We start from the raw sequence: 26852 nt of genomic DNA, 5'->3' as shown, positions 1-26852 counted from the left end.
TATTGTTAATTATTAATATTATTGTCATTATTATTATTATTATTATTATTATTATTATTATTATTATTATTATTATTATTAATCATTAATATTATTATTATTATTATTATTATTATTATTATTATTATTATTATTATTATTATTATTATTATTATTATTATTATTATTATATTGGATTTATTCTTGATTTATGATTTTTATAAATGTTATAATAATTATTTTAGCTTACTACATTGTATATTCGGAAGGCAGGATCATGTTGAATGAGTCTTTTTATCCAAGCATGTAATATATAGAAGCTATGAGCCATAATATAAAATAAAGGTCAAAAACATTTGCTGGTAGAAATAAACTGAAATGGAAGTTGTTGTGCGCCTAGCGACATGTACATACATAGTGATTCAGCGTAAGGAAGTAAATAAGTGACAGTGGAGCGTGTCTCGATGATTCAAAAGGGAAGGGGTGACTGCCAACGTGTGCACTTGATAAAACGTCCAAGAACTCAGTCATTGCGGACAAATAAAAAACAGACTCGTCACGTTCATTTGCGCCTGCCTATATGTACCTGTGAGGCTTGTTAAATAGAACTTTATAAGTTTTGTAAATACGCCAGCTTGTTAGTTCAATTTTTATATAAAAATTGAAAATGCCCCACTGACCTTGATGTCTGCGCGAAGGTGTGTGTGTGTGTGTGTGTGTGTGTGTGTGTGTGTGTGTAATTCACCACGGCCTGATCACGTGTAGGACTCGTAATAGCCAGCAGGTACCCTCCCGACATGAGCAAGTACTTTTTATCGTCGATCTCTGGGTACTGCCAGGACCTCACACACCACACATTCCATCCCCCTTGCTCATGGAGGGACAGTAACCACTCTTAGTCAACGGAAAGAATCCGGCCTGAGCGGGCTCGAACCGCCGCCCTGTCAGACCGTGAAGCCTGGCATCGCAGCGCTCTAACCAATTGCGCCACGGAGTGGTGTGTGTGTGTGTGTGTGTGTGTGTGTGTGTGTGTGTGTGTGTGTGCCAATGCTTTGCCAAACAAGGTATTTAACTTTCCACCACTATGATTATAACGTTACGAATACGAATATAACTTTATTTCTCGCCCACCCTGAAATTTCTGTTTTCTGTGGTGTACAAAGCGATTGAAAAGAAAACGAGACCACCTTCGATTCTAAGATTAATCCCCATGTATGGGAAACTGGGCCTTTGGCCGTACGGCAGCCCGGTAAGGGAGAGTCGAGGCAATGCTATCCTCGGTAGCGGGTGTAGGGGGTCGCCTTCGCCGGCAGGTGCGCGTGGCGGAGGCACGGGTGCTTTGGGCTGCCCGTAGCAGGACCCGGGTGAGCAACCAGACAGTTAACTTAACCAGCGGAACCGGAAGGGCGGGCCAAGCTGCTCACCCGAGGAGGACTGGCGTGTCCCTGAGACCACCTCCCTTCCTTGTTGGAAATCTTTAGACAACCAATACCCTGCGGCGGTGTACTGAAGGGGTATCACTGTTTGTGCAAGTATTGATTTCTTTGTCTCCTCGCTGCTGTTGGTTATCGCCGGCGCTTCTTTTTTATTACCTTGTTTTATATCTTTGATATATTTTTGCTCTAATATGATTTTTTTTTGTCTTACTTTGATTGTCGTTTTCACTCTTAGGTCAGCCATTTCTACTACATGAACATGTGTTATAGAGGGGAAACATGGAAACATGGAAACGCAGGCAACAGAAAGCCTATTGGCTCATTACGAGGTTGCCCGCTTTGGTGATTTAATCTGCTCGACAGCCTGGGGCCTGGGGAGCAGATGAAAGCACCTCGACATTGAGGAGTAGATGAAAGCACCTCGATATTGAGGAGCAGATGAAAGCAACTCAATATTCAGTTTACTCCCGACGCAGCGAAGTGACGGTCGATTCTATATTTGAAGGAGTTGATAGTATTCGCATTTACTACTTCTGAAGGAAGATTGTTCCAGTGACGGATGACTCGGTTTGAAAAGAAACTCCTTCCGATGTCTGTGTTACATCGACTAGACTGAATGGGTAAACCGTTATTTCTAGTTCTTAGGTTGGTTTGCAATTCAAAGAAATTGGAGTAATCGACGTTATTGAATTTTTTCAGATACTTGAAGACTTGAATCATATCTCCTCGTAGGGGTCTTTTCTCTAATGTAAAGAGATTGAGTTGCTTGAGTCGTTCCTCGTACGGTTGAGCCCTTAAGGTTGGTATCATTTTCGTGGCGCGTCGTTGAATCCTTTCCAGTAAATCAATGTCCTTTCTGTAATTAGGAGACCAGAACTGTACTGCATACTCGAGGTGCGGTCTTACCATGGAATTATACAAGGATAGCATCACGTCTGGCGTTTTACACTCGAAGTTCCTCGCTATGAACCCGAGCATAGTGTTGGCTTTGTTGTATGCTTTTTTACAGTGATTCGCGTCTTGTTAGGAAGTCAAATGGAAATAGTGGACATATTTTTGATCGGTGAATAAATCAATGAACGAACAAACAACAAAAAACAATATAATAGTAGATTTATTAATGAAAAAAATGTTGTAAAATAAGTAACATCGTAAAGACAAAACATCAGGAAGCAGAGGATGTCGTTCAAAGGAGCTAAACAAACTGCCATCAAGAAGTACGGAACATTATTGCCAGCAGATACACGAAGGCAAGCATAAACTATTGTAGGTCTAACTAATAAGTCACGGAAACGCTGTTAACACGGACGATATGCTAAATCACCTTCGTAATTCGATTATCCTAACTAAACAAAAATAGACAAGTGTGGATCAGCTGAAGCCTTTTGCTGGTAAGACACGCACGTAACGCTTAAAAGGCTCCATTATTATTACGGATATCGTATAAACTGGAATTAAAAGATACTTCAGACAGACTAAACCAGATGAACACTTAAGCCTCGTTCTCAAACATTTCGGGGCTCACACTCTCACTCTTTATAAATCTTTCGTAGAGGTTCTGAGTGTTTTCTCGGATAGTTTATAGCCCAGACATTGATTGACAAGGCATCTGCACAATGAACGTTAAAAACACTTATGACAATTACATTAATCGCCTTTGTGGCATTTGAAAATTGTTGTAATAGCGGACAGCGTATGAAATCGATAGTTTCTCTCCTATACTTATTCACTTGACCATTCCTTCCTTCACTCCCTCGTGTCTAGCTGGGCGACGATATGTCAAATCACTCCCTCACTCCCCTACCCATCACTCCCTCACCTATACACGTTAAGGGTATGTAACGTTGATGGTTTATACTCACCTTCGTAATTCAATTATCCTAAACTTGACAAAAATACACAAGAGTGGGTTTATATCTGAGAGTAAACTGTATATTTTCACTTGAAGATACAAATATGGCATTGTCGATTTTTTTTTCTATTTTTTTTTTTCGGTATGGTGGTGCTTTGAACTGTGCAATGCAAGGATAGCTTCAGGAATAACAAAAGCAGTTCAAACTTCATATGTCGAGTCCCTTAACTTGAAAATTTACGGATTCGACCCTGAAATATTGAAACTAGCAATATCATGACAAAAAAGATTGATAGGGAGATAAACAGACATAATATGAGAGAGAGAGAGAGAGAGAGAGAGAGAGAGAGAGAGAGAGAGAGAGAGAGAGAGAGAGAGAATGCACAAGTAATGAAGGCGTTTTGCTCCTCTTACGATTGACAGATAAAACGAAATAGACACTAAAGACTCTCTCTCTCTCTCTCTCATATTATGTCTGTTTATCTCCCTATCAGTCTTTTTTGTCATGATATTGCTAGGCTCAATATTTCAGGGTCGAATCCGTAAATTTTCAAGTTAATCGACTCAACATAATCGTGACAAGAAAAGTATGGATATATTAGTAAAAATAGTATGGGAAAATAGAGAAAAGAGAATTTGAGAAGGGAAAAATTCGTAAAAAGTAGCGATAAGTAAGTAAATTATAGGGTGGTGAATGGAAATATTGGGAAATTTGGGGAAAACTAGGAAATACGTTGGAATAATTTATGGAAAAACTAAGAGGCAGGTTGGCATAAAAGAGAAAGAGTTTTGGAAACGAATTGATGTTTTGAGAAATTATGGAAAAGGTAAGAAGAATTAGAAAAAAAATAATAGAATGAGTAGGAGGAAAGGGAAAAGATTGGCAAATTTGGATGAAAATAGGAAGCAAATGATTGAAAAGGTGAAGAAAAGAGTATGGGAGAAAAAAGTTAGGTAGTGAGAGAGTCGGGCAATGAAAGGAAGAAAGTAAGGAGAAAGTCGAATAACAATAGAAACAGGAATGAAATGAAAGTAAAAATTAAAAGTGGGGAAAAGTAGCGATGTTAAAGGAAAAAGTAAGAACGTTGAAAGAAACAAAAGTAGAAGGAAAGGTACAAGATGAATAACAGGAAAAAGTAGAATGAAAACGAAATAAAGAGGAAAGGTAAAATGTATGGGACAGAATAAGGGAAAGAAAGAAAAAAAAATTAGCATAATGAAGGGAACGAAGAATAAGAAGGGAGCAACAGAAAGAAAATGAAATTTAAAAAAATGAAGAAAGGGAAAGGATAGAGAAATAAAAAAAAAAGAATGCTGAAAAAAAGTAAACGGTAGAGAGAAAAGTAAAAGTCTGGAAAACAAAGTAAAAAAGCAGAATGAAAAACAAATAAAATGAAGATAGAAAAGATATGGGAACGAGTATGGGAAAGACGGAAGAAACAGGGAAACGAGATAAAGAGAAAGAACGGGGAACAAAAATAATATGAGTTAACAGAATATGTGAAAGTAAAAATGAAAGGGAAAATAATAGGGATTTTAAAGGCAAAAATAAGAATATTGAAAGAGTAGATAGAAATGTAAAAAAAGGAAGAAAAAGATAAAAATAAAGAAAAACGAAGCATGAAGGTAGAAAAATGATATGGGGAACCGTAGGAAAAGAGGGAAAAATAGGGAATAAAAGAGTTCAAGAAAAAAAAAGGGTGGGACGCTGTCCTTGGGAGGCACCGCGGAGACAAGGACGCGTGTCTGCAGCAGAACCCCTTTGTTACCTGGGGTCTAATTGCACCTGGAGGAGAATGGACCTTTGTATTTAATTGAGGCTACGCTGCACAGCTCCGATAACAACAAAGGGAGTGATGGCGAGTACGTGAAAATACTTGACTGGCCCAGCGACTCGGGGCGCCCAAGTGGAAGGACGCCCCTGGCCGTGCCGTACCTTGGCTACTTATACCTTTTCTTTGGAGTACAGTGGATATTATTCGTTTATTTTTGTTAATATTGTTTTGACCCTAATTATTTTAACATTTTATTATCACCCCGCCAGCAGGAGGACGTCTTGTTATCAATGTTGTGCGTCTGTGAGCATCATTACGTAGGAATAATTTAATATTTATTCCTGAAACATGTTGGGAAAATGGAAAAAAGAAAACAATTTTTTGGAAACTTTAAATAAAAAAAATAGATGGAATGATTGGGAATAAAGGATGAAAACGGATTGAATCACTGTCTCTTGGCGGCCACAGGGAATAACTCGCCTGTGCTTTGCAGGCAGACCAAAAACTCTTTCTGAAGATACAGGGAAGGGCTTGGAGAGGGCCTGGCCCAAACCATGGCTGCTGCCTCCTCCTCCTCCTACTCCACCTCCTCCTACTCCTTCCCCCCCCCCCAAAAAAAAAAAAAAAATTCCCCTTCCCCCCCTCCTCCTCCTATTTATCCTCCTTCTCCTCCGTCTTATCCTGGAAACTATAGACCAATTAGCCTGACTTCGATTGTTTGTAAGTTAATGGAAACTATCATTCGCGATAATATGGTGAAATTCTTCGAAAAAATTCATATAATAAATAATTCGCAACATGGCTTCCGTAGTAAACATTCGTGTTTAACTAACTTACTTGATTTTTTTCATTATATTTTTGAGGTGTTCGATGAAAGCAGATCAGTAGATATCATATATCCGGATTTTCAAAAGACATTTGATAAAGTCCCCCCACAAACGGTTGCTCAGTAAACTATTGGCGCACGGTATCTCAGGTAACATTCACAATTGGTTTATGGGCTGGCTCTCTGAACGGAAACAGAGAGTAGTTCTAAACGGTGTTATATCTAGCTGGCTCGATGTCAGAAGCGGCGTACCTCAAGGATCAGTGCTAGGCCCCATGCTCTTCTTAATTTCTGTTAATGATATCGATGATGGGCTCACTTGCAAAGTATCAAAATTTGTTGATGACACAAAAATCGCAAATAAAGTAACTACGACACTCGACGAAGAAGCATTACAATCAGATCTAGATCGACTTGCACGTTGGGCCAATCAATGGCAAATGAAATTTACCGTTGACAAATGTAAAGTGTTGCACATCGGAAACAATAACAATCGCGTTCAGTACGTAATGAATGGCCAACAACTTTCTGCAGTAAGTAAAGAAAATGATCTTGGAATCACTATATCAAGCGACTTAAAGCCCGGTCAGCATTGTTCAGAGGTAGTTAAAACCGCAAACATATTGTTTGACATCATCAGACGAGTCTAATAATAAATCGGAAAAAGTAATATTAAAACTGTATAATTCGCTGGTTCGACCCCATCTAGAGTACTGTGTACAGTTTTAGTCTCCCTATTACAGAAAAGACAAGACATAGAAAAGTTAGAACGGGCTCAACGGAGGGTAACAGAAATGATTCCAAGGTTGATAAATTTATCTAATCAACAAAGGCTTAAAAGAAGTAAATTGATTCAGCCTATCAAAATGAAAAATGAGAGGCGATCTAATAGAAGTGTTTATAATGTTTAAAGGATTCAGTGATATTAATGCGGAAGATTACTCTACAATTGATCGATCAAATAGAACAAGAAGAAATAACAATTTCAAGATGTGGTAAAAGATTCTTGTTGCACAAAGCCAAACACTTCTTCTTCAATCGAGTCGTTAATGATTGGAATTATATACCCTGTGATGTCGTTAATAGTACAAAAGTTACGGCCTTCAACAATAGATTAGACAAGTATTTTGAATCCAACCAGCAACTAAGATATTACTCATTGTCTTAACAACGTTCAGTTCTTTCGAATACTGGTGTCCTTGTCCGTTTTTATCGCCCGGTTAGTGGTAACAGTAAAGGTAGTTCTTTCCTCTTTCCTACATAATTTCCATACAGTCTTTCCATGCTGCATGGTTCTTTTTCCTTTCCTGCTAGCCTTGGCTGGAGGGATGGGGGGGTGGGGAGGAGCCTTCGCCTTTGCTGTCCTTCTTCTTCCACCCTTGATTAGATAGTGTAGCTTGTCACAAACAGCCTCGTAAGGACCATCAGATCTGCTGTTGTTTTTTCTTCCTTTGTGTTCCTCCTCCTCCTCCTCCTCCTCCTCCTCCTCCTCCTCCTCCTACTCCTCCACCTCCTCTTTCTCCTTCCCCTCATCCTCCTTCTCCTCCTCCTCCTCCTCCTCCTCCTCCTCCTCCTCCTTTTCCTCCTACTCCTCCACCTCCTCTTTCTCCTTCCCCTCATCCTCCTCCTCCTCCTCCTCTTCCTCTTTTCCGCCATCATCTTTGGTAATCAAGCATTCAGAGATAATGTGTTAAGGTTTTTGAACTTCGAAAGATAACTGTGACAAACCATCCTGCGCAGTTCTTGATGCTCAAACACAGAACGAATAAGAAAAACACCCGTGAACTTTGATATTTTGTGAAAGGAGCCATCAGCCATCAGATCTAGATCGACTTGCACGTTGGGCCAATCAATGGTAAATGAAATTTACCGTTGACAAATGTAAAGTGTTGCACATCGGAAACAATAACAACAACAAACTGAATTAATCACAAGTTAAGAAAAGAAAACCGACACTTAGAAAATATTACAAAAGTAACAATGTGTTTAAATTAGATCTTACAAGCAGAAATATATTTTTACTGAGAAAACTAAGAAAACAGTAGCAGCACACACTTGAGGGAACTCAGAAAACAATAAGGTTGACAGTAACGTTTAACTCGAACCCAAAACCCGAAAGGCCATGAAAAAATATGCCCACATGATGAAAAATAGAAAATGCCAAATGAAGTTACAGAAAAAACAAACCGGATTGAAAACAAAGGACCAAGCGTAAGTTACCCAACGGATAGTTTTCCTAAATGCAAGGCCTCCATACAAAATAGCGCACTCGATCTCTTCATGTGGCAGGAGTCTTAGAGTTCGGAGTCGGCGCTGCTGTTGCTTTATCTCCGCCGCTACGCCGGTGATATGGTAAGTGATCAAGGGCCGCGCCGCACAGAGACAGACGAGGACTTGGAACTAGCGGGCCAGCATGCCTTCCTTCTCCAATGGCGTCATTTTCCTCCTCATCCTCCTGGTTGTGACGCTGCCCCTGTACTGCTCCGCCACCCTGGATGCGGAGGAGCGGCAGGTGGGTGTTGAGGTGGAAGAAGTGGGCGAGAAACGGAACCTTCGCGATGCTTAAGTGGACTAAGCGTGATGATTGTGCTTTGTTTTGCTTGACGTTCTATTGTCTTTTTTATGAAAGTTTCACCTAGAAATAAAAGGGTTAGTTCCGGAGGGACAGTAAAAGAATAGGATGATAGATGTGCCTTCTTTGTCTGCCGCCGTGAAGTAGGAGCTTGTGTGCTTGGTGTTGGTTACCTGACCTTCCCGACATCCCAGCCTGACCGTGGAGAAAGCGGAGTCATATGATGGCGATGGAGGTACTGATAATGAGAAACGGATGCAAAAGAGACCGAGCAAGAAGAAAAAGCGCAAATATGTATGGCAAAGTCCGAAACACAATGCTCACTTAAAGAAAAAAGGAGGTCCGAAAAGTAATCAGTTTGGGTAGGTAAAGTATCCCGATGCCATCCTACTGAAAAAAGTTTGTTATAGGAAGGAGAAAATCTAAACTGAAGCTGAAGTGAATCCAGATTAGCTAGATCGTTTTTCTCATGGCTCCCGCGGGTCTTCTCCTCCCCGCCTCTCAGCCACACAGTCCCAACACCAATCTCTTCCTCTCATGTGTTACCTATAGCTAACATAAGAGAGGAATATATAGGTGTTGGGACTATGTGGCAGAGCGGCGGGGAGGAGAGGACCCGCTGGAACCCAGGCAAAAAAAAATAAAAAATAAATAAATAAATAAATAAATAAAAAGGAAATCTTGACTCACCATAGTTCAGAGAAGCAGGTAGAATGAAAATAGGGATAAAGGATAACCAGAGAAGCAGCTTTAATGAGGATTTTATGGGGTAAAAGGCGGTCAATAAATGGAGATAAATTGAAGTTGATTGACTATTTTTTTTACAGTTAAGGAAACAGCTCAAGGGAAAAAAAAAGCGCCATGAATTACTACTTGTGTTTTGGTACGCTTCCTTCAATATTTACGTGTGTATTTGTTACGGTCATTTTGAGAAGCTAGTCATTTTACAAAATCCCCGGTCATTTTGAAAAAAAATGACTAAAACAGTGGCCAGTTTGCAAAATGACTTAAAATATTTGGGCATTATGCAAAAGGACCCCAGTTATGGTCATTTTGCAAAATCATCAGTAGCCTCCTTGTCCAATTTGCAGAATGTCCAAATAACAGTTGGTCAGTATTAAAAAAAAAAAATGTACAGACAACAGTCAACCTTCAACTGCTTTTTTATATAAACTTAAAACTAAAATAAATAACATTAGAACCACATTACAAAATTAAAGTTACATCAGACCAGTCAGCCCTCAAGTGCTTGTATATTCAACCTTCGCTCATTACTGCAAGTTTTCAAAAGCAGATGTACAAACAACAAAAATGTAGACAACTGTCTACATTAAAAGTAACAACATTAAAACTACATAAAAAAAAAAAACGCTAAAACTACACTAAAAAGATAGTGATCTCAAATCATTGGAGCATAAGCATTATCGGATTTTTTATAGCAAGAGACACTGCATGTGCAGCTACTGTTACATATTACTTTGATTTTGAAACATTTGCAGCGTCTGTGTAGACAAGACTTGGTTTAGCAGCACTTGATGAATCCCTGACCATGTCTTATCGAGTCTGCAGTAGCTACTGGCCGCAGACTTACTTCCCGTTCCTGTGGTATATCGTCTAGTGACGGTAATTTTTCTGCACATGGGATGAATTGATAATTATAGGCGTACACCTGCTCAAGTAGCCAAGGAGACTACTGTTGATTTTGCAAAATGACCACAACTGTGGTCCTTTTGCAAAATGCTCAAATATATAAAGTCATTTTGCAAACTGCCCACTGTTTTGGTCATTATTCAAAATGACCGGGCATTTTGCAAAACGAATAGTTCCTCAAAATGTCCGTAACATAAAGATATCTACTTTTTTTCTTCGTGATCGATCTCGTTTACATCCCTTTCATATCACCTTCTCCGTCATCATCATGTGAGTCTTTTTTGTATGCAAAGCAGGCGGGGATGTCGGTAAGAGCCAGTAACCAATCGGAGTGTCCTTGGCACCATGCAAACATTCTATTTATGTAAATAAGTACGTATTTGCTAATTTTATGTTATACATAAGTACGTAAATTTATTGTATTGCATTGTTCATTGGACGTGTTTCGCATCATGATAAATTACAGAAAGTTTGTGGATGCGAGCGCAATCACCGAATTCCGGGAACTCTATCTGATAAACTCAAGGAAAAAAAACATAACCACGATAACATCATCATGGGCGAAATGTTGTGGACACTGTCTGCTTGTTGATCAGTTGCTCCCTGTCACAATTAGGATGACTATATCAATAAGCATTCATTCGTCTTCTGTAATAGGGCACCCTTTTCTTATTTTTTATGCGTTGTCTTATGTACATATGTCTTCATTTATTCCAGAAAGAAGAACAAGTGCGTAAGGAAGCGATCGACTATGTAAGCAAAGGTGAGTCATTTTCCTCCTGACATGAGTTAATTTCTTTGTCGTTTTCCTTCCCTTCTCTTTGTCTCTATATAGGAAAAAAAAAATTTCGCTTGTTCTCCATCCCATTTTTTTTCTGTCCCTTCTAACATACATTCCCTTTATCTGTTTTAGTATATTAGCTGAAGGCAAAGTGAGCTTTCGAACCTATCCATTGACTTAATCAATGTGTTGTGTATTGAAATATGAAAAAAATGTCCATCTTGAACTTTTTGGTGAAAAGTAGGTGTAACTAACTGAGAGAGAGAGAAAAAAAAAAAGTTGTAAGTCAAAGAATGTTGTTTAACATAAAAAAAATTACATGTATATTTTTTAAGAATAATGGAACAAGATTTGCTTCAGGAGATGTAGTAATTGTTATAGATTTTCAGTGTTTGCATGCCTTTTTTTATTTATATGTGTGTTTTCTTGTCTTTATTTGTTTATGCGTATAATAACTGTTTTCGAAGGAAAATCAGCAATGTTTTATCCCATACCTGTCATAATGAATACTCGAACTGGAAACTGTCGGTATATATATATATATATATATATATATATATATATATATATATATATATATATATATATATATATATATATATATATATATATATATATGTGTGTGTGTGTGTGTGTGTGTGTGTGTGTGTGTGTGTGTAAGGCAAAAAGGCATATTGCTTTGTAAATATAAGTGCACGGTGTTTTAATAATTTATTGCATAAAAATCACAGTTAATAATAAAAACTGCCCACCCTCACAATTAGTGATATTTCATGTGATTTACAAGCAGCAAATTATTAAAATCCTTTTTTTATTTTCACCTGCAGAGCCAGGTGTCCCTTTATGTAAGTACCTCAAAAAGAGATTATCTATATCATATATCATTTAAAACGCCACCGTTCGTTCATGTATGATCTTAATGACACTCAAGCTTGTTTTTCGTGTGCATGTATGGCGTATCATCGTTTCAAGTCGGAATGCTTGGGATTTATACAAGGTGCAATTTTTTTTTAGTACACAATCATTACATTATATTATAAAAAGTAGCGTAAATTTATCAAGTTTAATTTCACGCAAATATGAACTAATAGTGCGCATGTGTTATATCCATAAAAAAAATCACTTGTTGATGGGCAAATGAAATGAAACTGGCAAAAGAACTAATACAACAACAACAGCGACCTCAACACTTTCTGCTACTCTCTTCTATTACCACCACTACTATTACTAATATTTCTTTTACTGCTACAACTACAATTTAATAAAAAAAATAATTTTACTGATACAACTAATAATAGCTACTACTTCTGTTATTACTACTACTACTATTACTGCTACTACTACCACTACTACTATTACTACTACTACTACTTTTTTTTTTTTTTTTACAGCAAAGGAGGCAGCTCAAAGGCACACAAAAAAATTAAAAAAATCATGAAAAAAATCCCGCTACTTGCTGCTCCTTGCTCCTACTTGCTACTACTACTACTACTACTACTACAACTACTATTACTACTGCAACCACTACTATTATTGCTACTACTGATACTACTATTGCTACTATTACTACTACCAGTACCACTACTACTACTACTACTACTTTTTTTTAAATCATATTTTTTCTAGGGCCTCCATCCGTTAGAGTTGCGTTGTGAGAGGTATCTTTCTCAGTCTTTCACAAAGTGGTTCATTGCCCCCAGGCCACCAATGACTGTGGCCGACAACCATCTTTATTTAGTATTACAAACATTATTAAACACATTGTTCTTAAGCTAACAGAGCTTGTGGTTGATACGACTGTCAACCACCATCGTCACAAAATCCAGGTCAGCAATGTGGGTGGTTTTGGGTGCAAGTGACCTGGTTCCTCTCAGGCAGACCAAGGCTGATCTCGGGAAGGAGAAGGACAGCCTGCATCTCATTCAGGCTATCACACTGCTTCTCAGCTGTTGTTTCTTATACGCCAGTGTTTCGGCGAGTCTTGCGTAGAAGCTCTCTCTCAACCAGCAGTAATTCGTAATTAACACCTGCATCGTCACTGGCACGGAGTTGCACTATATATTGTTACATTCCCTGCACGTTCACGCGTACGAAGGTATACAATCCAAGGCAGTATCGGCTGTAGAATTTAACTTATGACACAAAATAGATAATCACAACACGTTCTCTCCCTTTACTACTACGACTACTACTACTACTACTACTACTACTACTACTACTACTACTACAACTATTACTACTATTACTACTACTTCTATTACTACTACTATTACTACTAATGCCGTTACTACTACTTCTACTACTACTACTACTACTACTACTACTACTACTATAAATAATACAATTACTTTTACGATTCCTACTCTTTACTATTACTACTCCTCCTTCTCCTCCTCCTTCTCCTCCTCCTCCTACTACTACTACTCCTCCTCCTCCTCCTCCTCCTCCTCCTACTACTACTACTACTACTACTACTACTACTACTGCTACAACTATTTTTTTTTTTTTTTTTTTTTTTTTTACGTCTTGGCCTATTGCGCCGGTAGGTTTCTTCCCGGTGGATCCTGATGGTAGATCCAAGGCTTCTTCCCGGTGGGGCCTGATGGTCGTCCCACCCCGTTCTGGCGGAGGCGAGTGTTTAAAGTGGCGCCATCTTGCATTGGATCATGCTGCCCTCCCGGAGCTCATCTTTAATCCTTGAATCTAGAGTCCGGGTTGATAGGTGGTCTTCTGGACAGCATGTGGGTAGTTTTAAGCCACTCAGCGGCGGCTGAAAAATCCCAGCTTGGTGGCACCGGTCGGGGATTGAACTCGCGTCCTCCTGAACACGGGGCCGTCTCGCTATCTGTTCAGCCACCGCCTCCCCATTCTACTACTACTACTACTACTACTACTACTACTACTACTACTACTGCTGATGATGCTACTATTACTACTATTACCACTACTACTACTACTACTACTATTACTACTACTAGTACTACTACTACTACTACTACTACTACTACTAATAATAATAATAATAATAATAATAATAATAATAATAATAATAACAAATTATAATAGCACACCTTTTACTGCTGTTATTGCTTCTTTTTTTTTTTAGGCGCTGCCTGTAGCGCCGGTAGGCTGTTGCCCCCCGGTGCTTGAATACATCACTACTACTATTTTTCTTATAGTAAACAGCGCCTCCGCTGTGTTTTGCTAGCACGACTACCTTGGAATCCATAGTCTCAAGTCCGATCAGCCAACCAATCAGACAGATTGATGATCACGTTACGTGCCAGCGAATTTGAGTCAGGAGACAAAGATAATTTCGTATTCCAGCCACGGCAGTCGTCGCTCAAGTCTTCCTCTCATGTGGCAGTATTTTAGGGTTCGCACATATGTCTGATTGGATGATAGTTAAGTAAAATGATTGGTGTTCATTGTGGTGCGCCTCAGGGAAGCGTGATCGGTCCCTGGCCGTACTTTATATACAACGACCTGCTCAAGTTGACGGATAGAAATGCTATCCGTCAACTTTATGCTATACAGGTTCCTCCGTCCTTCATAACATACAGTTTGCGTCAATCCGTCTCTGAATTACTGACAGGATATGTTTGCAATGTTTGGCAGGACTCAGAAGTGAGATGTAAAGTCGAAACCTGTGAATACTAAAAGCATGATGGTCAGTCGGTGGTGGTCGTTCATACCTGTTTAATGCACGCTCTTTCTGGACGGTTTACCATTAAGTGTATCGAAGGGGACCGCAATTTTTGATGTTTTAGATTCAAAGTGAACGTTCGAACCTTCAGTCCGTTCATTAGCATCCTTTGCCGCTCAGAAGCTTAAAGTAATTACAGAGGCATTCAGTGTTTTCCTTTTCTGATATTTGCTTTGAAGCTTCCTGCTTCTTGCCCGTGGGTACTGCTCACAAGTCCTATCACCTAGATGTAAACATTAATAGATAGGGTACAACGCATCTTGTCCTGTGCAAGAATGTCATCTAAAGCATGTGTATCATCTAGACCACCTCGAGTTTCCTTAGCACAACTTTTACTACCGCTGAAGCAAGTAGGATATCGTGCATCCCAGTTCCAGGTGTTTTCCCAAGAGTTGTTTGTGCTTTGAACTTTGTCGTTTGAGTTACATTATAACAAAATCAACCAACAGAATGTGTTGCGCTCTTATAATATTATACATATGTCTTAATACAATTCCTGTTTTTTTTTGTAAACCTTTATTTGTTATCACTGAGCTAGCCCCATCATACTACAATAATATATATATTTTTTTCACTTTATCCTCGATTACTTGTGTCGTTGGTGTCTTAGGATTACATACTTGTAGCATATATTATTCATGTTCTTCATGCTCCACCCACTGTACTTCATTCACTGATATTAATAAGCAGAAAAAAGTGGTTTACCTACTTTGATGATATCCAGTACCCTTGTCAGTAACTCAATTTGTACTGTTCATTTTTTCTGGCGTTTTTGTATTTATTTTTATGCTGTCACCGCCTTCCTCCTCCTTACAGCTGACATGGCACCAGAGCCGCCTCAGAACCTGGTGGTTGATGTTCAGTCAGACAGCGTCGTCCTGTTGACGTGGACGAAGCCTTCCGACACTGCTGATCTCGATCACTACCTCGTGTATGTGGAGGGTGAAGACATGGAAGACAGCACTAGTACTACCTTCTACGTATGGGAAGATCTTGAGGCCTGCAGGAACTACACGTTCGGTGTCCGCAGCGTGTCAGCCGTGGGAGACATGAGTGACCCAGAACTCGGCGACGGACGCACTGACGTCGGGCGTAAGCTTTGGGCGCTTTATGTGTAATATTCCTTACCTGTCCCTGCTGGAACCGCCTATGACTTGCCACCTGAGCGTCATTCAGCCTTGAATGGACTGTCAGTTTCCACCACACTCACAGCCCTCTAACTCTTAGCATTAGACGCTGACTCCACATCTTCTTTGAGTGTAAACACTTTAGTACCATAAAATATTAGTTCAATATTATTTTTTGATAATTCTTTGACAAAAAAAGATAAATGAACCCTCCCTTTCCTCAGGTTCTCCGCAACCACAAAACCTGCAGGGAGAGAGCGAGTCTAGCACCTCTATGACGCTGACGTGGGACAAACCTGACACGCTGTGTGACGTCGAGTCTTACCTAGTGAAGTGGGGCTTGGATGAGGCCGATCTAGAAAAGACTCAGGTGACCAACACTTCCTACACTGTGCCAAACCTGTTGCCTAATACGAGTTACATCTTCAAAGTTTCTGCCATTAACTCTGTAGGAGAAGGAGATGCCGCCACCATCCACGAGACAACGGCCGAGGACGGTGAGTCTGACACAAAATAATGCCATCACAAACTTGATGCATTTATAATGTCGACGTTTGCTTTTGCTTACAGCCTCAGCCTATGGTCAGCTGTGTCTCGCCCCTCCAGTGCTTCTGTAACGACACTTTTGCCTCCAGACGGCGGCCCACCGGAGGATCTCGTGGCAGTAGGCGTCAGCACGTCCGCTATCAACGTGAGCTGGTCACCACCACCCTATAAGCTGCCCGAATACTACAAGGTGAAGGGTCTGCCGTGCATGTACTTGGAGACAAACGTGTTTGGACTGTCGTACTTAATCACAAAGCTTGACCCTTGCCAGGATTGCGAAATCTCCGTCACCTCCGTGTACGACAACGGCATCGAGTACACGGCAACAGCCGTAGGCGAAACCTTGGCCAGCGGTGAGTGGCGAGCGTTATGCAGAGAAAAAGAGAGAGAGAGAGAGAGAGAGAGAGAGAGAGAGAGAGAGAGAGAGAGAGAGAGAGAGAGAGAGAGAGAGAGAGAGAGAGAGAGAGAGAGACACACACACACACACACACACACACACACACACACACACACACACACACACACACACACACACACACACACACACACACACACACACACACACACACACACACACACACACACAGGAACACACACACACACACACACATACACACACAGGAACACACACACACACACACACACACACACACACACACACACACACACACAGACAGAAACACACACACACACACACACACACACAGAGACACACACACACACACACAGACACACACAGACAGATAGAGAGAAACAAATAGACAGACAAACACACACACACACACACACACACACACACACACACACACACACACACACACACACACACACACACACACACACACACACACACACACACTAAGTGTTTACATTGGCCTTCACAGATATCCCGCCGCCCAAGAGTTGCTCCGTTGAAGTGCAGGATGATTATCTCACCGTGAGTTGGGTGGCACCTGACAGTGATTGTGCCTTGGGAAAATACAACGTGCTCTGGACGAGCACAAAGCTGTGGGGAGACGGAGAGGAAGACAGCGGGAGCGTGAATACATCAGCAACACAATACTCCATCACGTATCCAGCCCCCTACAGCAAATACAGTTTTGACATCTCCGCCTCCATTGACGGCGTCTTTGGAAGCCCCGCCTCCTGCAGCGGCACGTCCCATGAGGCACGTAAGTAAGCCCCGTGTTCGTCCCCACCCACAGCCCTCCCCGCACGCTGCCGTGTTGCTCGCCTCAGCACTGGAGGGTGACGCAAGCAGTCACGAGGACATAACGTCATTTTTTTTTTTTTTTTTTTTTTTACAGCTAAGGAGACAGCTCAAGGGCGCAAAGAAAAAAAAAGAAAAACAAGGCAAGCTACTCACTGCTCCCGAACAGAGGTTAAAGGAGTGTCCAAAATCAGAGGTTAATTTCGGGAGGAGAGGTGTCCTGATACCCTCCTCTTGAAAGAGTTCAAGTCGTAGGCAGGAGGAAATACAGATGAAGGAAGATTGTTCCAGAGTATACCAGCGTGAGGGATGAAAGAGTGAAGATGCTGGTTAACTCTTGCATAAGGGGTTTGGACAGTATAGGGATGAGCATGAGTAGAAAGTCGAGTGCAGCGGGGCCGCGGGAGGGGGGGAGGCATGCTGTTAGCAAGTTCAGAAGAGCAGTCAGCGTGGAAATATCGATAGAAGATAGAAAGAGAGGCAACATTGCGGCGGAATTTAAGAGGTAGAAGACTATCAGTATGAGGAGGAGAACTGATGAGACGAAGAGCCTTAGCCTCCACTCTGTCCAGAAGAGCTGTGTGAGTGGAGCCCCCCCACACATGAGACGCATACTCCATACGAGGGCGGACAAGGCCCCTGTATATGGACAGCAACTGTGCAGGGGAGAAGATCTGGCGGAGACGGTACAGAACGCCCAGCCTCGAGGAAGCTGATTTAGTAAGAGATGAGATATGAAGTTTCCAGTTGAGATTTTGAGTTAAGGATAGACCGAGGATGTTTAGTGTTGAGGAAGGTGATAGCTGGGTGTTGTCAAAGAATAGGGGATAGTTGTTTGGAAGATTGTGTCGAGTGGATAGGTGGAGAAACTGTGTTTTTGAGGCGTTGAAGGACACCAGGCTCTTCTTGCCCCAATCGGAAATAATAGTAAGGTCTGAGGCTAAGCGTTCTGCAGCCTCCAGCCTTGAGTCGTTAAGTTCCTGAAGGGTGGGTCTTCTATTAAAAGAAGTTGAATAATGCAGAGTGGAATCATCGGCGTAGGAATGGATAGGACAGTTCGTTTTGGAAAGAAGATCATCAATGAACAACAGAAAAGAGTGGAGATAGGACAGAAACCTGTGGGACACCACTGTTAATAGATTTAGGGAAGAACAGTGACCGTCTACCACGGCAGAAATAGAACGGTCAGAAAGGAAACTGGAGATAAAGGTACAGAGAGAAGGATAGAAACCGTAGGAGGGTAGTTTAGAAAGCAAAGATTTGTGCCAGTCCCTATCAAAAGCTTTTGATATGTACAGCGCAATAGCAAAAGTTTCACCGAAACGGCTAAGAGAGGATGACCAAGAGTCAGTTAAGAAGGCTAGGAGATCACCAGTAGAACGCCCCTTGCGGAACCCATACTGGCGATCAGATAGAAGGTCAGAAGTGGAAAGGTGCTTTTGAATCTTCCGGTTAAGGATTGATTCAAAAGCTTTAGATAGACAAGAAAGTAAAGCAATAGGACGGTAGTTTGAGGGATTGGAGCGGTCACCCTTCTTAGGTACAGGCTGTATGAAGGCATACTTCCAGCAAGAAGGAAAGGTAGATGTTGACAGGCAGAGGCGAAAGAGTTTGACCAGGCAGGGTGACAGCACGGAGGCACAGTTTTTAAGGACAATAGGAGGCACTCCATCAGGTCCATAAGCCTTCTGAGGATTGAGGCCAGAGAGGGCATAGAAAACATCATTTTGAAGAATCTTTATAACAGGCATAAAGGAGTCAGAGGGGGGATGAGTAGGAGGAATATGCCCAGAATCGTCCAGAGTGGAGATTTTAGAAAAAGTTTGAGAGAAGAGTTCAGCCTTAGAGATAGATGAGACGGCAGTCAGGACTGAGGAGTGGAGGGAAAGATGAAGAAGTGAAGTTGGAGGAGATGTTTTTGGCTAGATGCCAGAAGTCACGGGAAGAGTTAGAGAAAGCAAGGTTTTGACATTGTCTTTTACTGAAAGAATTTTGTTTTAGTCGGAGAATATATTTGGCACGATTTCGGGCAGAAATGTAAAGTTCATAATTAGCATTAGTTTGAAGGCTCTGGTACCTTTTGTGAGCTACCTCTCTATCATTGACAGCACGAGAACAAGCATGATTAAACCAAGGCTTTTTAGCGTGAGGAGTAGAAAAGAACGAGGAATGTATGCCCATTCCAGAGACAATCACCTCTGTGATGCGCTGAGCACACAGAGGGGTCTCTATCCTGGAAGCAATAATCATTCCACGGGAATCGGAAAAGTACATCCTCAGGTCGTCCCACCGAGCTGAAGCAAAATGCCAGAAGCATCGCCTCTTCGGTGGGTCCAGAGGGTGTACAGGAGCGATAGGACAGGATGCAGAAATAAGATTGTGATCGGAGGAGCCCAACGGAGAGAACAGTTTGACAGAATAAGCAGAAGGGTTTGAGGTAAGGAAGAGGTCTAGAATGTTGGGCCGATCTCCAAGACGGTCGGGAATACGTGTAGGGTGCTGGACCAACTGCTCTAGGTCGTTGAGGATAGCAAAGTTGTAGGCTTGTTCACCAGGATGGTCAGTGAAAGAGGATGAAAGCCAAAGCTGGTGAACATTGAAATCTCCTAGGATGGAGATTTCAGCGAAGGGAGAGTGAGTCAAGATGTGCTCCACTTTAGAATTCAAATAGTCAAAGAATTTTACATAGTTGGTAGAGTTAGGTGAGAGATAAACAGCACAGATGTATTTAGTAATAGAATGACAGTGAAGTCTTAACCAGATGGTGGAAAATTCAGAAGAGTCAAGGTCGTGGGCACGAGAGCAAGTGATGTCGTTGCGCACGTAGGCGCAACATCCAGCTTTGGATTGAAATTTAGGATAGAGATAGTAGGAGGGAACAGAGTAGAGATTGCTGTCAGTAGCCTCAGAAACCTGTGTTTCGGTAAGGAAGAGAAGGTGAGGTTTAGAGGAGGAGAGATGATGTTCCACAGAATGAAAATTAGAGCGAAGACCGCGAATGTTGCAGAAATTGAGAAGAAAGAGGTTCGAGGAGTTATCAAGACACCTCTCGGGTCGGCAGCCAGAAGGGGAGTCCTCCCTGGGGGAATTTGTGGTCCCCCCCCCCAGTCGGGGTTTCCGAGGCTTGGTGTATGTGCGCCATTTTGAAATTTTAATTTTGGGAAAAGGTGTATATGTTGTGTGAATGCAGTGTGGTGTGGATAAAGAGAGGATCTGTCTTTAGAGAGCATGCTGAACTACTCTCCGGTGTTGGTGAGACAATAGGGAAACGGTTAGTGAGGACATGGGAAGGGTCTTTGGAGGGCTTCAGCTCCCTTCTCACCTCCCATATATACCTCACCGGGAGTGGCTTGCGCCCGCTCGGTAGGTGTCTTCCTACCTACTCCAGCCAAATTCACAAGTGTTTACAATTAGGTTTAGTGCAGACAAAGTTGCGCGGTATTTACAAGTAACCGTAATAATTATCAAGTTGCCACAAGTAATTACAATTAATTTTTCCTTAATAGTCACAAATACTATGAAGCAGAATCAATTAAAATTTGGCTTAAGTTTTCGGATTTAGCCACAAGTATTTACAAGCATCGACAAACATTTATAAGTAGTCTTATGTATTCACAAGCAGCTACAAGTGTTTATGGTATTCACACGTTGCCAAAAGTGTTCAATACGTGGAGCAATATTTTATGTTCAGCCACATGTACAAAAAGAAATAACTACAAATACTTGCACGTAGCAACAGTATTTACAAGTTACAATAGTTATTCATAAGAAGCCGCACGTAGTAATAAGTAGATGCAAGTATTTATAAGATTTACAGAGAAGCGTTACTGCTAATTATTTGTACAAGTGTGTCTGCAGCCAACGACGTGAAGTGTGCGTTGTTTGCGTCTCCCTGACAGTGCCGGGCCCGCCGGTGATCCTGAGCGTGGTATCGGAGCAGGGCGCGGCGGTGGTCACCTGGGAGACTCCCGCCGAGGAAAACGGAGTCATAAAAAATTACGGGATAACTGTTGATGGAGGAACAGATCCAGTGACGCAGGTGGCCGGGGACGAGCACAGTGCCCGGGTGGAGGGCCTGGAGCCGTGCGTGAGTGTCGGCCTCGCTGTGAAGGCCCTCAACGGCGCGGGTTGGGGGCCGAGCTCCAAGGTGGAGTACGTTACCGTCGTGGACGATGGTAAGTGACGCAGGGGCTCAGTTGTGTCTGTTTTGGGTTAAAAAGCTCTTCCCTAAAATGTCTTTTCATATTTTGTTAACACTTTATATTTCGTGCATCACTACAAGGACACACCGGATTGCACTATATTATTACAGTGACATTATTAGTTTTACATTGTCTTACCTGTAGTTTTCATGGGAGACGCTACCTGACCACTTCATTCCAGTTTTGCCAGAAGAGGTGGACTGCGACGCCCATGACCTTGGGGTGGAGGTGTGCTGGTTGCCTTATTCCGATTCCTGTCCAGTGTCACGGTACAACCTGAAGTGGGAGGGTGATGTGCTCTGGTCAGATGACCTTGTAGGTACGCGTCCAGCATAGTTTCCCCGCCTCAAATAGATGTGATATTACTCTTGTTGTCTGGCTGCATCTGGCAACAGTCCAACTCTCACTTTCCTAATGACAAGCTCCTCCCTCGCTGCAGATTCAGACAGCACGACGATGGAATGGACTGCCGACGAAATATGTTACAGCATATCCGCTCTTCCCTACACCAAGTACTCCGTTGAGCTCACCGTGGGCAGTGGTGTCGAAGCTGTAAATTGCTCCGCTGTTACTCCCATGGCAGGTGAGTTTTAAAGTTATAAGATATAAGAAAATGAATAACTGCGTTTTGAAAAATGAAATTTAACCCCCAACTGTCAATAAACTTGACCGTGTTGTCATGCAGCTCCCGGACCGTCTACTGAGGTGAATGTTGCAACAGAGGGTTTAGTCATTACTGTGACCTGGTCTGAACCTGAGAAGAAAAACGGCATCATTGACTTTTATCAAGTCAAATGGGAGGACTCGACTGGTGGCATTGGATCCCTCACGACAGAAGACAACAGCACTTTTTTCTCAGAGATTCAGGTAGCCTCCTGTGGCGTAACGGTGGACGTGACGGTGATGGCAAAAGTAGTGGACGTGGCTGAGCTAGGAGATGCATCCCCGCCAGTGACAGCATATCTCGTTAACTCGGGTAAGTGATCAAGGGAGACCTCTATAAAATACTTCACATTGAAATTACTTTAAGGAATTTTTGCAATAATCGATATGTTGCCAGGGAACTAAACACATAAGAGACTTGACAATATGTTGCATCTCGTTTAACAACATATATGATACTTATTTTTTCTTCCTTTTCGCCAGTAAAAACGTTGAATTGCGAGTCCTCCGAGCCTGGCCAGGTATCACTCAGCTGGACCCTCGAGGACGCGGAATGCCCGGTCGGATTCTACAACCTCACGTGGACCTACGATTCACTGTGGTCTGATGACGCAGGTGAGCTACCTTCGTGCATGGCCCTCCCCCTGCCGCATCTCTGTGTGGGGTATGGTACTCCTGCTCTGTCATCAGGCTGTCGTCGTTGCTATTGTTCTATTGTTTTCGTGCTGTGTTGCTGTAGCTGCTGATATTATAACTGTTGTTCCTTTTATTAAGTGTTGTTGATGTTATTTATAGTGATTGGACGTTTCTGGTGGATGCGATGGAAAATAGTTGTATGCTTGCTGTGTGCCGCAGGTGTAACAATGGTTTAATGTACGATGATTGTTGTGTTGGGTATCGTGTGTTTGGGGATGATCTTTAGCTGTGGCTCCACCCTGTTCAATCATCACATTGGTGGTAGTAGGTACGAAGAGACCTACCGAAACGGACGCAAGTCACTCCCGGCGAGGCATATACGGGAAGCAATGAGGGTGCTGCAAGCACACCAAAAACCCTTCCCGTATCCTCACTTTCCGTTGTCTCATCAACACCAGAGAGAGGTTCAGCATGCTCTCTAAAGACAAATTAACTTACTTTCACCACCACACTAAATGCACGATACACACACATCACTTTCTCAAAATTTATCATACTTCAAAATGGCTGAACTTTAGAATGCCTTGGAGTCTCCGATAGGGTGGGAGGGGACCACATATGCTCTCAGAGCGAACTCCTCTTTTTACTTTCGACCTGAGAGGTGTTCTTACAGCTCTCCGAACACTTTTCATTAACTTCTGCTACATTTGCGGTCTTCGTTATAATTTCCCTTCTATGGAACTTCATATCTCCTCCCCTAAATCTCACCTTCTTTTCCTCACCGAAACCCAGGTCTCGGGGGCTTCTGACAGTATTCTCTATTATGTTCCCTCCTACTATCTCTATCCTGACTTTCAATCCAAAGCTGGATGTTGCGTCTACGTACACAACATCGCTTGCTCTCGTGCCCACCACCTTGACTGTTCTGAATTTTCCACCATCTGTCTTCATTGTCACTATATTACTAAGTACATTTGTGCTGTTTATCTCTTACCTAACTCGACCAACCATGTCAATTTTTTTTACTATTTGAACTCTAAAGAGGAGAACATCTTGACTCTCTCTTCGCTGAAAATTCCATCTTAGGATATTTCAATGTTCATCACCAGCTTTGGCTTTCATCCTCTTTCACTGACCAGCCTGGTGAACAAGCCTACAATTTTGCTCTCCTCAGTGATCTAGAGCAGTTGATTCAGCACACTACTCATATCCCCGACAGCCTTGGAGACACGCCCAACATTCTGGACCTCTTCCTAACCTCTAATCCTTCAGCTTATTCCATTAAAAAGTTGGAAAGTTTCGTTTAGTTGGCGCAACATCTGTGGTCATATGCCGGAGAGAGACAGGAGGGGGAAGGAATTATAGGAGAAGGGAACAGACCCCAGGAGACGGGACACAACCCCCGATTAATACCTGGTACCCATTCACTGCTGGGTGGACAGGGGCGTAGGGTATCGGAAAAACCGCCCAAGTTTTTCCACTCCGCCCGGGAATCGAACCCGGGCTCTCTCGATTGTGAGCCGAGTGTGCTAACCACTGCACCACGAAGCCCCCCTTATTCCATTAAACTGTTCTCTCCGTTGGGCTCCTTCGATCACAAATTTATTTCAGTATTCTGTCCTATCGCTCCTGTACAGCCTCTGGACCCACCGAAGAGGCGGTGCTTTTAGCTTTTTGCTTCAGCTCGGTGGGACGACCTGAGGATATACTTTTCCGATTTCCCGTGGAATAATTACTGGTTCCAGGAGAGAGACCCCTCTGTGTGTGCTCAGCGCATCACTGAGGCGACTGCCTTCGGAATGGAGGCACACATTCCACGTACTTTTTCAACTCCTCATGCCGAAAAGCCTTAGCTCAATCACGCTTGTTCTCGTGCTATTAAAGATAGAAAGGCAGCTCACAAAAGGTAACAGAGCCTTCGCACTTAAGCTAATTACGATCTCTGCATTTCTGCCCGGAATCGTGCCAAATCTATTCTTCGACTTGCCAAAAACTATTTCATCAATTGTAAATGTTAGCACCTTGCTTTCTCTTAACTCCCAGAGACTTTTGTCATCTAGTAAAAAATATACCTAATAATATAACTTTTTCATCTTACCCACCTCTCCTTAGTCCTGATGGCAGCGCTGCTGTTACATCTGTCTGTATGGCTGAACTCTTCGCTCAAACCTACTTTAAAAACTCAACTCTGGACGATTCAGGGCATATTCCTCCTACTCGTTCTCTATGCCCTCTCCGGCCTCAAACCTTAGAAGACTTATGGACCTGATGGACTGCCTCCTATTGTCTTTAAGATCTGTGCTTCCAAGCTGACACCCTGCCTGGTGACACTCTTTCGTCTGTGCCTAAGAAGAGTGACCGCTCCAATCCCTTTAAACTGTCGTCCTACGTCTTTACTTGCCTGTCTTTCTCAAGAATTTGAACCAATTCTTAACCGGAAGATTCACTATCATCTATCAACTCCTGACCTATCTGATCGCCAGTACGGGTTGCGCAAAGGACGTCCTACTGGTGATCTTTCCTTCCGTACTGACTCCTGGTCATCCTCTCTTAGCCGTTTCGATGAAACTTTTGTTGTTGCCTTAAACTTCTCGAAAGCTTTCGACAGTCTCTCACAAATCTTTGCTTTCCAAACAACCTTCCTACGGATTCTATCCTTCTCTCTGCACTTTCGTCTTCAGTTTCCTCTCTTGCCGCTCTATCTTTACTGTGGTAGACGGTCACTGTTCTTCCCCTAAATCTATCAACAATGGTGTTGCGCAGGGCTCTGTCCTATCTCCCACTCTCTTTCTGTTGTTCATTGATGATCTTCTTTCCAAAACAAGCTGTCCTATCTATTCGTACGCTGATCACTTTACTCAACATCTTTTAATAGAAGACTCTCCCAACAGAAACCACATGACTCCAGTCTGGAGGCTGCAGAACGCTTAACCTCAGACCTCACTATTATTTCCGACTGGGGCAAGAAGAACCTGATGTCCTTCAACGTCTCAAAAACTCAATTTCTCCACCTGTCAACTTTACACAATCTTCCAAACACCTATCCCCTATTCTTCGATAACACTCAGCTGATACTTTTTTTTCTACAATACATAACCTCGGTCTATCTGGGTCTGGGTTAAAGAAGGGAATTTATCAGAAAATAAAGAATGGTGAGACACATCTCAGGGGCCGGTACGTCGAACTATCTAGATTAGTTAAGAAAAACACCAGGATAGCAAAAAGGAACTATGAGATCAAAGTAGCAAATGAGGCGAAAAGTAATCCTAAGGGCTTCTTTCAGATGTATAGAACAAAAACACGGGAGAAAATTGGACCGCTGAAAACAAACACAGGGGAGCTAGTAGAAAATTACGAAAATATGAGCACATTGTTGAACGACTACTTCCTTTCAGTATTCACACAGGAGGATCGAACGACTATACCGGAAAGAGTTCAGGTGTACGAGGGCGGGGATGGCGATAAATTGAGGGATATAATCATTACCAGGCAAGTAGTTCAGGATGAGATAGATAAGCTTAAGAAGAACAAGTCGCCAGGTCCTGACGGGATATTTCCGAGGGTATTAAAGGAATTAGGCGATATACTCATTGACCCACTAACCGACATCTTTAAGATGTCGGTAAATACTGGCTATGTGCCGAGCCTATGGAAAGTAGCTAATGTGACGCCGATTTTTAAAAAGGGGGACAGGTCAGTTGCTTCAAACTATCGCCCAATTAGCTTAACATCGGTTATAGGCAAGATGCTGGAGTCCATAATAGCCAGGAACATTCGGGAGCATTTAGAGAAACATAGCTTAATTCACGACTCGCAGCATGGGTTCACAAAAGGTAGGTCATGCCTCACCAATCTCTTGTCCTTCTACAATAAAGTATTTGAGGCGGTTGA

At 42.2% G+C, this 26852-nt stretch overlaps 1 protein-coding gene across 12 annotated transcripts in view; it reads left to right on the top strand.

The window, feature by feature from the left end:
* The first annotated feature begins 8216 nt into the window (after positions 1-8216).
* The window catches only part of LOC126989659 (fibronectin-like), a 79789-nt gene continuing 61153 nt past the window's right edge, over positions 8217-26852 (top strand). For 2 of the 12 annotated variants that reach the window (XM_050848264.1, XM_050848266.1), the window contains exons 1-11: positions 8219-8380; positions 10808-10853; positions 15394-15669; positions 15929-16201; positions 16340-16603; positions 17135-17422; positions 21360-21635; positions 21844-21981; positions 22102-22245; positions 22348-22638; positions 22809-22940. In XM_050848264.1, coding sequence (XP_050704221.1) covers positions 8282-8380; positions 10808-10853; positions 15394-15669; positions 15929-16201; positions 16340-16603; positions 17135-17422; positions 21360-21635; positions 21844-21981; positions 22102-22245; positions 22348-22638; positions 22809-22940 — 2227 coding nt within the window. In that variant the 5' untranslated portion in view covers positions 8219-8281. Of the gene's footprint in view, positions 8381-10807; positions 10854-15393; positions 15670-15928; positions 16202-16339; positions 16604-17134; positions 17423-21359; positions 21636-21843; positions 21982-22101; positions 22246-22347; positions 22639-22808; positions 22941-26852 lie in introns of all 12 variants that reach the window. The other 10 variants (XM_050848268.1, XM_050848263.1, XM_050848262.1 and 7 more) reach the window with 10 other exon arrangements.

The sequence above is a fragment of the Eriocheir sinensis genome, unplaced genomic scaffold (assembly GCF_024679095.1).
Source record: "Eriocheir sinensis breed Jianghai 21 unplaced genomic scaffold, ASM2467909v1 Scaffold1261, whole genome shotgun sequence".
Classification (NCBI taxonomy): Eukaryota; Metazoa; Arthropoda; class Malacostraca; order Decapoda; family Varunidae; genus Eriocheir; species Eriocheir sinensis.
This window is presented reverse-complemented; position numbering and strand designations above follow the sequence as displayed.